The sequence below is a fragment of the Zonotrichia leucophrys genome, chromosome 3 (assembly GCF_028769735.1).
Source record: "Zonotrichia leucophrys gambelii isolate GWCS_2022_RI chromosome 3, RI_Zleu_2.0, whole genome shotgun sequence".
NCBI lineage: Eukaryota > Metazoa > Chordata > Aves > Passeriformes > Passerellidae > Zonotrichia > Zonotrichia leucophrys.
In genome coordinates, this window is record NC_088172.1 from 21,071,873 (window position 1) to 21,085,077 (window position 13,205).

The window sequence follows — 13,205 nt, forward strand, 5'->3', positions numbered from 1 at the left end:
GGGAGAATGTATTAGATGGAATACTCTTCAGGCAGGGACTAGAGAAACAGAAAAGGGATGAATATTCCAATGAATTCATTTAAACTAGAGATTCTATGGAAGGCTGTGATGCTTCTGCAAAAATTCAAGTGGGCAGCTGAGAGGAAAAGCTCCCTGGTGGAAGCATCCACACTTATTGAGTGTGGGATGTTGTTTTATCAACAAAATTAGTATAGAATTCCCTTCATAAACTAAAGTTAATAGTAAGATTGAGAATGATTGCTTTTTTCATATTCTCATAAATACTAAACTTTTAGAAAGAATTCATAGTACAACAGGCCATAGTGAAGCAGAAGAAAACCTAGAAAGAGATAACAAACTGTTTACTGATCTCACATGACTTTGAGCAATAAGAAAGAAATGTTTCATTCATAAGTATAATCTGGATAGAACATTGATGCTGCTAAATGTGAAAATGTAGCTTATTTATTCCAGGACCAAAAAAGGTACTATTCTCATAATTATGTGTTTGGAGGAGAGTGTGGAAAGATTAGGCACCAGGGCAAAGCGAACAGAGCACTGAAGTTAACTCTTCAGTCTGAATTAAGAAAATACTTTGTTTTACCACAGGATTACACATGTTGAAGAAAATAGAACAGTGAAACTAAAACAAAAGGAAATTGATTAATTATACACTGTACTGAGATAAATTTGCTAAGTTTCTTCAAGAATAATTTTATGAATGTTCTTGCAAACACATCGCTTTTTTACTGAACTCTGCAAAATATTTAAAGCCAAGTGTAAATCTTTGTAAAAGATATGTAACATATGCAAAAAATACTGAAAATATTGGGGTTCTTCCTTTGCTGTAACAAAACCAGAGAACCGTTCAAATACATCTATATATATTCCTTATAGTGACATAGAGCTTCAGACTGGACAGGAAAGGTGCTTCTTGTGATCACCAGATCCTGGGCAATTGCTGTTCCTCTTCACCTTCAAATACCTGTGCTAGGAAATATCTGCAGTGAAGGGCAGCCAAGAGCTGAACTCAGCGGAGCAGCAGCAGAGCAGCTTGAGGAAGTACCAACAGATGATGTCAGAATATTTTAGCTTTGAGTGGTAGCCAGTATTTGAGGTCTTGGAAGTTTTTTCATGCAGGAAGAAAAATCAGCAAGATACTCATGTATTTGGGTAATTGGGGAAAAGCATATTATGTCACTGAAGTCTGGGGTAAAATGTATTTTCTTCACACATGTTCAAATATGTCAGAAACTAAGAGCTGCTTGAAAGTCACAGTAGATTTGAATGAAGATTTACAACCTAAAATTTTTACTTTCATGATCCATTCAGATAAGACCAGGCATATATTCCTTTCATGGATGAGTTTATTTCAGCTGCAGCAAAAGTTTAAGGAATGCCACTGGTGCTTTCCAGTACTCTGATAAGATTGTCATGGACTTCCAGCACTCAGCTCTCTGCCTTTTTCCCTGAGTAGGTAACTCATCTCCAAAAGACTCTTGAAGATATGATGAACAGAAGAGGTGAAGTAAGCTAATTAAGTAAGCTTAACTGGATGTTTAAGTGAAGCTAGCAGAAGGCTGTGCAGATTTTTAAAAGTAATCCCTTAAAAGTTGGAAAGTGCTGTTCAGTTCTAACATTATTAATGTAAACTCATTCATCTTTTTGTGCTTTCAAATGGAAAATTGTCTTTGAAATCAGGAAAATCTTTCTAATGAAGGTGCAATGGAGAAGTTAAAGAGAAGTATCTCAGAAAAGTCATTCAAATGGGATTTAAATTGTTATAAAACATCCAATTTAGAGTATTTCTTTTACTTACAGGAGGAGTTGAACTGGTTCACTTGAATCACAGTGTGCAGTAGTCTTTTTTTCTTTTTCAGACATTGAATAGTATTTATTTTAGGGACTATGCTTGCCTAATACTTTTTAAAATGACAATAAAACACCTTATAGGGCACATGCCAAAACTTACACATTCAAGAATAAAAGAGGCAAAAATTTGCTTTTTATATATCAAACTATCTTATTTCAACTCTTGGGTCCATATGTCTCCCAGATAACTACATTTGTCTCCTAGATAGCTGCATTTGGCTATTAAAGTTGTACGGACAAAAAGACTCGTTCCACGTAATGTCTGCTGTCTAAAATGTAGGGATCTAGCTTCAGCAAGTATTATATGTTTCTGTTATGTTTTGTGGAGAGAAAAAGGCATCTCCAGAGAAGGATTCATTGTGTCTATCTTAGAATGGGATGAATCACCTCCTTGAGTGAGCTATTTCTCTTCATAAAACATATGTTTAGATGACTGATTTTAAGTTTTGTACATCCCCTCCCTAATGTTCTTTCAGTAAGATACAGAATGGCTTTATCTTGAAATCTGAAAAAAATCCAAGGATAGAAACTGCAGGACCTGTTTCAGTGCATGACAGTCAAAAAGCTTTTCATATATCTAGTCAAAACATCTTGTTTCATTCTTGTTTGTGACCTCTGTATTTCAAATAAAGCTTGTGAGCATAATTTTTTCTCATTCACATGAAGTGTTCTTCAAATATGTATAGCAAATGCCCTTAAGAGTGAAATGTCACAAGGAATTTAAGTGATGATTGTAATTTTTACTCTAAAATAGTGTCACAGCACAAAGAGAAGAAGAGGAATAGAGTTCTTTTTTTCTGTCCATTGCCTAATAACTCAATGTTTTTATTACTCATCCATGTAAGCAATATGGGTTCTGAATCCTCAAAAAACTGCTCACAGGTTTTACATAATCCAGATATTAATAAATTGAGAAATTCATACTGCTGGGGGGACCACAACTCCTGACAATATCCCAAATATTCTCTGCAAGAACTGTGCTGTTCATTTCCCTTTAAATATAGAATACTTTTAACAGATTTGTTACACAGCCTGAAAAACAACTTAAGGTGGCACTTGATGGAAACTTTCAAACCTAAGTCTGGAAACTTAGGTTCCAAATCCAAATAAAACCATATCCATAAAGTTTGCCCTTCCAAAATGCCTTGGGGATAATATTGTCTGCACTGATGTCTCTGTATGATGTACAGTTCCTGCCTTAGAAGAAAACACCACACTGCTGTCATAACCATTTCATACTATTCAGCTACAATTGTGTTTCAATCATCTTTCATCATTTGAACACCTGTTTTCCTCATTTAGGCGTGAATGGCTGCACTTGCACAGAATGTACTTTCTGCAGTACTTGCTCAATTTCAGTAGTCAAGAAAAGCCACCTTCCCTCTGAAGTTACAATATAGAAATAAATACAATGGAAAAAATGTTTTAAATGCAGTATTTAAAGACAACTTTCTACCACTTCACTTAGAAATATTTACATACAGATCAGTGTATATTGTAGTAATTACAAAATTTATACCATGTAATGGCAAAAAGTACAACTTTCATTCTATAATATGAATTTATTGACTGTGAGTTACTAATTACTTCCATGTAAGAAATGTTTGAGTTGAATTTGTGTTTCTGTTTTTATCTTGGATTAATAAGTGCATTTTGATATTATTAGCCCCTGCAAGATCTAGGAAAAAAGTATTTAATATTAATCAGGGAAGGATTACAGGTTTTTGTAATTTTTGGTAACTGAAATGCATCTTGATGTTGTCATTAGCATTCTGGTACAGAGTCAGTCATCAGCTATTTTGCAATTTGCTATTGTTTTTTGACACAATAGTTTTGAATTGTTCATGCTTGTTCTGCAATTATTTTCTACATCTGATTTTCCTTTCCATTGCTCAATTTGTTCCCACAGAACTAATATATATCCTGTGAAGGTGTCCTATATTTCTATCCTTTTCTCTTACCATTACAATTAAAATTCTACCCTGTGTCTTCCTTAGTGTATAGCTGCACTGCTGTCTTCTTATGTCTCTTCCTACTTGGCTCCTGATCCCACCTATGGTGCCCAAACTACTTAATAGGGATAGGCTGGGAGTTTATCAGCCATTCAGCTGACTAAACAGAGAAAAAAGATATTAAACCTCTGATGCATCTGTTCTTTCTCACAAAGCGTTGCCCCTGTGAGAGCTCTTACTCTCTTTCTTCTTTCTAATTCAGTTGAAATTGCCCTGTAGATTCAAAAGGGTTTAGGTGAGCCAAATAATGTAACACACTGTGTTAATCTCATTGGGAAACAGAACTAAAAACATGTCTCCTGATGAAAAGTGAATCAAACAAAAGTGGGTGTGGATATCACGTTGAAAGCTTGTAGTCCTTGAATATATGTAGATAATGTTCTGTATATTCTATGTAAGAAATATTTTTTTTAATGCTTGAGATCTTCTTATATGGAATGGCAAACACAGGAAATCCATACTTGTAATTAGGACAGGCTGTTCTTTTCTTTGAACATAAAGAAAGTTGAATCCAAAATATTGCCAATCCTGATAATATCTGTTCAAAAAGGACATGGTTATATTCGTTGTAAAAATAAATAAAACCAAAAATTTATTTGGATTATCCAGAAGCTGCAGTTATTTCATTCTGCTGTAGGTTTCCTATATAGCTTTGTATTATTTTAATGCATGATTTTGAAGCTATATGTGCTTTTAATGAGGTTTAATAATGAATTATTTTCTCTTTGTTTGCTTGTCTTCTCAGTAAAAAAGGCAATTGAACTGAAATCAAGAGGAGTCAAGATGTTGCCCAGCAAAGACAGCAACCACAAAAATTCTGTCTGTAAGTTGTTTATAACCCTACTTTTAGTGACTGCATATATCTTCTGGAATCCTTGTAAATATACAAATCAAAGAGAGAGATGTTGGGATGCTGTGGTCATAAAATGGCTATTATGCTTTCAATTGTCACGGAATCAGAACTCCACTGATAATACTCTGCTGAGGGTAGAAAGCAGAATATGGTTGGTGTAAACTCTGAAAAATATGGTAGGTAGAAATCCCCCTGCATTTTATATATTACAGTATTCTTGTGTATTGTATTATTTAGAATTCAGAGACACATGGCAAGTTAGGAAATCCAGGCAGAACACTGCCATATAGACTTCATCAGTTCAATACTGGGGACAGTGAGGCTATCTGAGAATTTTCTGTATTTAAACTTATACTTTGTGTTTTTTCCTTCCCCTCACTCAATATCACAGCTAAATTCTTCCCTCATCTTGCCACACTGTCTGGTGAACATTTCTTTCCAGTTTTGCACAGCAGGAGTTAAGAACTGGTGTAATTCCCAGCTTCTCAAGAAGATGGAGGTCACAACATCAACTTCCCCTCATTGCATGCATAGTGCACTCCGGAATGACACCTGTTTGGTCCCTTTACACCTTTTTCCCTGTGTAAAGTGTAAAGCTAAAATCAAAATGCTACCTATGGGACTATGAGGTTGTTAGTTTTTTTGAGCATCACTTTCTCTGAACTGGCAATCTGACTAATATCCTGAGAGCTCTTTCTCCATTAATTAGGCCAGTCTTGAATTGAGAAAAAGAGGATATTTTTGAATTTTGAAAACTGAGGGCCCCTTAGACCCCCCCGCCCAAAAAAAGTTCAAACCAAAAAAGCCAGAGGTTAGGCCAGCATTCACACAGAACTCATTAAAAGTGTTAATGTAATGTTTCATATGTATTCAGATAAATTAATTCCTCATGTAATAACAGTGAACTCAATGAAGTGAAAACTATGCTGTGTTTGCCTTGTGCCATTCTGCGAGTGCAGAGAGAATGAGTGTCTTGAAAGCTGATGTCTAGAGGATATGTTTTATTCTCTGTGTTTCTGTCGTGCATTGTTTAATGCAAAGTGAGTTTCTGGTATGCTCACTGGAACAAAAGAGGCATGACAATTTTCTGCTTTAAATATTGCACATTGATGCTGAGGCACTCTAAAGGAACTTTTTATGCAAGGTGTAGCAGAAAAAGTTGATCCATCTCTTTGGTGTCTGTATCTGAATGGGTGATAATTTCATTATTTATAAGTTACTTCCGGGAGCTGTGTGATCTCTGCTTACGGTCTCAGAACACATGCTGTCAAACACCAGATGTAGTTACAGAAAGTGGAAGTATGACAGGCTGTGGAAGAAATTATTATACGGCAGTCTGTTGTTTACCTCAGTGAAAATTGTCTTTTTTCCTTTGTGTTTTGACTTGTAAAACCTTATTATCATGTCTTACTTCCAATATAAATCTAAGAAGTGCATTGATATTATTACCATTACTTTCATATATATAAATCTTTTAAAAATTATAAGAGTAAAATACAATAAGTTGGATTCAAATGTATTTTGATGCTCTTTCTGATGTAAGCTTTAAGTATTTAAGCATTTATCTTACCTGCACTTACGCAGACAGAAAAGACAATTGGGGATTTGACTCCAGAGAAATTATAAGAATGGATATTATAATTTGATGCCAAATAGAATATTTTTTTTTTTAAAAATATATACCAACACCTCTCACTATTTTTGTATGTTAGATCTTTTAAATATTCTCTCTCTATAAAGCAGAGAGCTTAGTTTTGGCTTTTTGGCTTATAGGGGGTAAATGGAATGCAAATATCATCACACCAAATGCTGTGAGAGCATATCCTGTGCATCCCAGGACCTGCAGCTTTCCCACAGCTCTTCCTCCCAAGCAGAAACTGCAAGCAGCTGGTTCAAAAAGCATTTCACAGTGGCAACAGCCTTTTAGGATTTATATAGAAAATGTTATCAGTGTTACCAATGATAATAACATTACTGATAATTCCTCATAGAATGCAGAATGGTATTTTAGTATTTCAGTCATGTACAGTCAGAGCTCTCTCTTCTCCTTTTGGACCTGCCTGGATTCCAGGATACTTTCTTTCAGATCTTCCATCCTTTATAAAGAGTCAGGTAGCAAAGCATGGCTTTCAGATGAAGGTGCCTCTATATTGGAAAGAAAATTCATTATATATTGTAGCATTTCCCAGGGAAACAAGAGGGCTTTGCCGTTGCTTTTTGTTTTGGTTTGGCTTTTATGTGTGGTTTTTGGTAGAGTTGTTGGTTGGTTTTGAGGGATTTTTTTTGTTTGTTTTCATGGGGTTGGGTTGGGGTTTTTTTGTGGGTTTTTTTTCTTTGTGTTTTTTTTTTTCCAGTAGTTTTTTATTTTGTTTTGTTTTGTTTTGTTTTTTTCTTCTTTGGTGCACCCAAAAGAAACGTATCAAGTTAGTTTTTTGCCAGATAGTCCTGATAGGTAGTAGTCTCTAGCAGTGGGCCAGATGCAGCTGAATTGTGATTAAATTATGCAAGGAAATGGGAAAAGGATGGGAAAGATAATTGAAGTAAAATACAGTACTGCACTTGGCAAAGGTGTGAAAGAGTAAACTGGGTAAAGGCACATGGGACAGGCAGTTTTCACAGCTTTAAGTGCTTGAGCTGCCACAAACACTGGCCAAATCCAGTCAGTATATTTACCTTTGAAGGTAAATCAATGATCATCTGAAGCTGATCTCTCATAAAAGCAAGGGCAGAATTATATTTTATGAAACTGCTTAGGGAAAGCAAATCAAATTACATCTGTTGGTGTCCATCTGATTAGTTGCCTAGCCACTTTTGTTATCATTCTGATATATATGCTATATTCCCCAAAATCCATCTTGCTGTCTTCACTCATTCTAACATGAAAACCTGCAGACTCTGTGTCCCTAATAGCTTTGGCCTTTTCTAAAACTGCTATGACTATAGTTTCATAATGACTGATTAAATAAAAATAAAATTTTTATTGCTGCCTCTTGCATGAGTGTTTTCATGGCATTATTTCTGTCCAGCAAATCTCTCAGAGGGTGATTAGCATCTTTAAACACATTGAGCATTACCTCTACAGTAGAGAGACTGTGCGGGAGAATCCTGTACATCCAAGAGGAGAGCCCTAATGAAGAGAGCTGCAAGGAAAGACCAAAATTGGGCAGCCATAGTCCTTATAAAGGTCTCATTGTTTTGTCAAATAGAAGCTCCTTGTATTTTATCTCTTAAAGTGTACACACCAGGCAGTTACTGCTAGTCATGCTATGTGCAAAGGATAACAAGTGAATACGGATCTTCAGGACACCAGTTCACAGAATACTGGGAAGGCAGGGCCATAACTGCAGCCCTGCTAATTAGCACCTCTGCAAATCTTTGTGCCGTCTGCAGCCCAAAAACAGAGAAGGGTTAGGAGAGCAGACTGCCCCAGAAGCCCCTAATGCCATCACCGTCCTGCTGCAGCCACAGGGCAGCCTCACACTTCCACATCTCCTCAGCAGCAGGAGGAGGGAGCACAGGGATGCATCAAGCACACAGCAAATGCCAAGGAAGTTCAGTGAGGTGAGACACATCATATCAGGGGAAAACTGCAAATGATCATACAGTTTATGTGGTGTGTACAAATCTGCCAGTGCAGTGATGCCAGGAGGGGAAGGCAGCAGTGAGAAAGAAGTGCCTGGGAGAGCTGATTTCCTGACTTTGCTCATGTCAAAAGGTAGCGTGGTCACTTTCTTGCCACATGACACAGCAAACTGCAAGGAATGTCCACAGCCTGAAACAGTGAGAAAGATTAACAGACAGTGATTAATTTAAAAATATGGCATTCATATTGAACCATGTTAGATTTTCATAGTAATTGCTGAATATTTAGTGACCTAACATCACTGTACAATATGGTGCGTGTGAACTACTGTGCTTTATGAAGTGTAAATTCTCTAAGTACTCATTAAGTAAAAAACTCTTATACTTCACAAAGGCAATTTCAGGCTTCTGTAGTATTATTTGAAAATGTATTTTAGAATACTAGGAAAACCCATGTTAAATACTTTGGAGATCATGATTTTAGTGTAAGATTAATGCGTCCTCTGAAACTTGAGTTACAGAGTTTACCTAAACAGTTCCTCACCCTGAAGATGATAAAAAGAGCTACTTTACAACAATTATTTTTGTGATGTAGAGCCAAAGAACAAATGAGTTTACAGACTAAATATTGATTGGTTGCAGCACATTAAGTTGAATTAATGGCACATGCTCTTGAAACTGTAGTGATTAATACCAAAATGGGATTACACTGCTAATTCTGTGTAAGAAAGAATGACAGCAGTCATTATTTATTTTATTGTTGGGTAACTGAGAAAAATGACTTAGGACATTGTAACATAAAGTTAAAAATTTTAGGATAAAAATTTGTTGCTTACCAATACATTCCTCACATTTTAAATAAACTGACAATTTCATCTTGATGTGTGACTACTGGTAAATGTACTTTGACAGAAGCAATGTAGAGAGTAGTCAAATTTTGTTCTTCATTTAATAAAAGAGTAATTCCCTAAGAAGGACAATATTGGACTAAATAGTTGCATTTAATAGCACAATTTTCTGGCTGTTTTGTTCTTATGCCTTAGCAAAAATCAATTTATTTAAGTACTTTTATATTTTGATCGATTGATTAATACTTAGAAAACAGTTGCAAACCAATGTGCAATGAACAAACAGATATGACAACTGCTGAAGGTCATGAAAAGTTTCAGATATAAAAGGAAAAATTATTGCTACTTACTACATTTTAAAAATTAAGTTTATATCTTCTCTTGATATAAACACTGATTTCTGGTTATTATATTTAAGTTATCTTATAATTTCTTCCCCAAAATATATTATTATTTAATAAGTTTTTAGTATATTTTTCCAAAATTATTTTAGGATCACTGAAAACCTATGTAAGAGTACCATATTATTATTTTCAAAATGCACATGTAATAGAAAAATTTCCACTAAAAATTCTGTCTTTTTTTTTTTTGTGCTTGTATTGTGTTGAGTCTTCACATATGAAAAACCATTTCTTACTGAATATGGATCTTACATGCTATTTATTACAGGCTATGTCAGAATCAAATAATGATAAAAATACTGTTAAATATTCATTGTTCTGATAGTTTTCAGTTTCAAATTTTTAAAATCCCAACTATACAATATCAAATCTCTTTCATTCTTTAAAATTATGCTCTAATCTACATTAGTTTACATTAATTAAATCTCATGCTTGCATTAGTTTAAGAAACCTTTTATCAGTGATGGGATTGATCACTAGTAAACATGATACAAAACAAGCTACCCACGTAATTACAAGCAGTTGATATCAAAAGATCCTAAGTTTGGATATTGTATGCCCAAGTGCTCTCAATATTCAGTCTGTTTTTTGCTTTGAATATTTAAAATATTATGTTGCTGTATTTAAAAAATAGTAAAGGAAATAAAATATGAACACTAGGAAAAGTAGAGAGACCTTATCATTTTTTCTAAAAAAAAAATCTGCTGGAAAGTAGATTTGTTCTGCAGAATTCCAAAGGCCTGTGCCCTTTCAAGAAGCATGAATTTAAAAGCACTGGAGAAATAAATGTAACATAAATCTCTCTTTTTAATTGGTCTCGCTGCCAGCTAACACAAGTAAAGTAGATGAGAAAATGTTGGCATCTTTTGGGCTTTTATTCTGGGGCACTCTGTAGTGTTTGCAGATGTTTTGAACAAGATTGTTGGGTGTTGTTTACCCTGTTCTGACACTCAGTTAATCAGTTAGCTGTAGGTTCCAAAACAAAAAAAAAAAAAGCAGAGACAAGAGAAGAATGCCCGTATATCAAGAGACATACTTTACTAAATTTTTGGAAGGAAAACTCGCTAGCATTGCATTTTACAGTGTTATCTGCTTTGTGTCCTTTAAAAAGAGAAATTCCTAATTGTGGAAATTTGGATTTCCATTTACAAATCAAAGAGTGTTTTCAAAGAGTGCTGTTTCCCAGGCTCTTCAGGAAGCATTGCAAAGCAAGGGTGAAAACTGACAGGCTTCATCTGTGGCTCTTTTCAGACCTTAGTGAACATCTTTTCGGCATTTTCTTTGTTCAGTAACAGATATATCCTTTCTTTCATGAGGAAAATGGAGGCATTTGAAACACATATATGTAAGATTGAGATTTGTCAGAGGAAAAATGTTGAGTTCTAAGATCAATATGGAGGTGCCTCTTTCGCACTTGTTTCTTTAGTTCTCTCTGAAGATCTCAGTGTTGTCAGGGGAAGTTACTCAGTGCTTATGTGTCATATTGTGTTATAATAATTTACAGACACTGAAATGATTCTAATTTTTAGGTGTCCACGCAGTATCATGACCGGTCCAGCCTTTTCAATCATGAAAGTTATTTTTCATTTGTTCAAATCTCACAGCTTGAAAAAGAGAGCAATTTTCAAATTTGCATTTATATTGTGCATGTCTTCAAATGAGAGAAAGGATTGTTTATAACTTACTAATGTAGTACTTACAAGGTTAGGAAACACAAGGCTTAAGTATATAAGATCTTTTGGGCCTAGCCTGTCTGCCAATATCCAATTTTATTTTAAAAAGTCTTTTCACAGAAATACTTGAGCATATGTTAGTTGTTCAGTTAAAGAAAAGAGGGAAATAACATTTAAAACACTGGCACTTTTATACAAAAGGTGAAGGGATAGTTATATATGTCTATGTATACCTACCCACATACATAGATATAATTGTAAATAATGAATAATACTTAATATTCCATTAAACCATTTACCACATACCTAGTAAAAGATTAATGACTCTATTTTCCCTTGTTACCGAGTATTAGGGTATGAAATTGGGCAGTAGGAAAAAATAACTGCTGGATTAACCTCTAACTGTTTTATAAAGCATTAATAAAATAGGAAGGCTAATTACCATGATATACTTTGTCCTATCATAGACTGTAATAATACAGAGTTTCCCAAGAGTTACAGAGTTTGGGATTTTCAGAGAAGATTAGTATCCCTATGCAATGAAATTATTCTACAATGCTATTTCACTATATTGTATAAATGGCTTCATAAATCAGGTTACTAAATTATACTTGGTGTTTCTAAATAAGCTCTCATCACAGCAGGAGTTTAAATATCTTTTAAAATACTATGCAAAAATCTTGCTGGGAAAAGAACTACTGCCTAAATATATTTGTGAAGAAAAGCATTCCTTATAGCTACAAGCAAAACAAGGTGCTTCATCAATTATTTAATACATAATTTGCATATATAATTCGTAAAATAACCAGAAGAAAGCTTCTATTAAAATATGTAAAACAAGGTGTAATCTGATTGAGTTATGGATGGTTAAAATGAATTGTTATCCAGCTAGGAAGCTGAAACTGCCATTAACTAATTTTCATATACAATTATAGAACGTTACTGATTATTCAAAGTGAATGTTCATACTGTAGGCTAAACTGACATTCAATTTTATATTTTCAAAGTCAAAGACTTAAAAATAAGCAACTTGCTTTCAGCAATTACAATTCTGTATAAATATTCATGCAAAATATAAATATATACTTTAATACTTTTATATAATTTCCTTGGCTTAAGTTCTCTATACAGCTCTGTTAAAAATATAGATGTGGACAGTAAATAGGCTGGCAAAATGAAGTCTGTGTAGATTGAAATAATGCATTTAAATTATCAAGGCATTTAGAATTTGTGGGTGGGTGAATTCAGATTTCTAGAACTTAAAAACATGGAAACAGCTTTAATTAAAGAGAGAATTATGACAGTGGTCTATGCAGTGAAGGTATGCTTCAGAATACAGAAACCCTTACTGTCAAGTCCTTTGGAAGAGGCACAGACTTCCCATCTCCTGCAAGATTTCCACTTTCCACAGAGGCTCATACTGAACTTGTGTATTTGTTGAGATCCTGATCTTCTAAATCCTCATTGTGGGAGAATATCTTCAGAATTTGATAGAATGTCTTGTACTATTTTCTTTTTTTCAGAATATGTTGTCTACATTATGAAACACTTTGGAAAATATTTTCACTGTGTTGGTGCAGTATGTCACTGTCTGTTGTTTGCCTGTCACCCTGGAATGTGTCTATTCCTGCAGCTCTTCTGAGCAGAACTGTGAAGGACTGGTGTCATATCTGTTTGGAACAGGGAAGTTTTGTTTAGTGATAGCTAATTTATGAGCTTCAGAGCAGTTTGTGTCCACTACTCCTTCTTCACTTGGAAAAAGGGAAGCAAAAATTTATATAACCCTATATATTAATTTCCTCAATAATGTTCATTTGGGAGCTTGAAATATTTTTGGGATGGGAATGAACACAACAAGAAAGAATTAAAATTGAAATAAATACATTGGCTTACTTTTGGCAGAAAAGGACTAGTTGCTAGGGGGAGGGGATTATTCAGCATATGTTCTGCCACTGAAATCAATA

At 34.5% G+C, this 13,205-nt stretch overlaps 1 protein-coding gene across 2 annotated transcripts in view; it reads left to right on the forward strand.

The window, feature by feature from the left end:
* CSMD1 (CUB and Sushi multiple domains 1) overlaps positions 1-13,205 on the forward strand; it is a 1,074,724-nt gene that overhangs the window by 691,264 nt on the left and 370,255 nt on the right. For both annotated transcript variants that reach the window (XM_064707609.1, XM_064707608.1), the window contains exon 7: positions 4,630-4,707. In XM_064707609.1, coding sequence (XP_064563679.1) covers positions 4,630-4,707 — 78 coding nt within the window. The remainder of the gene's footprint in view (positions 1-4,629; positions 4,708-13,205) is intronic.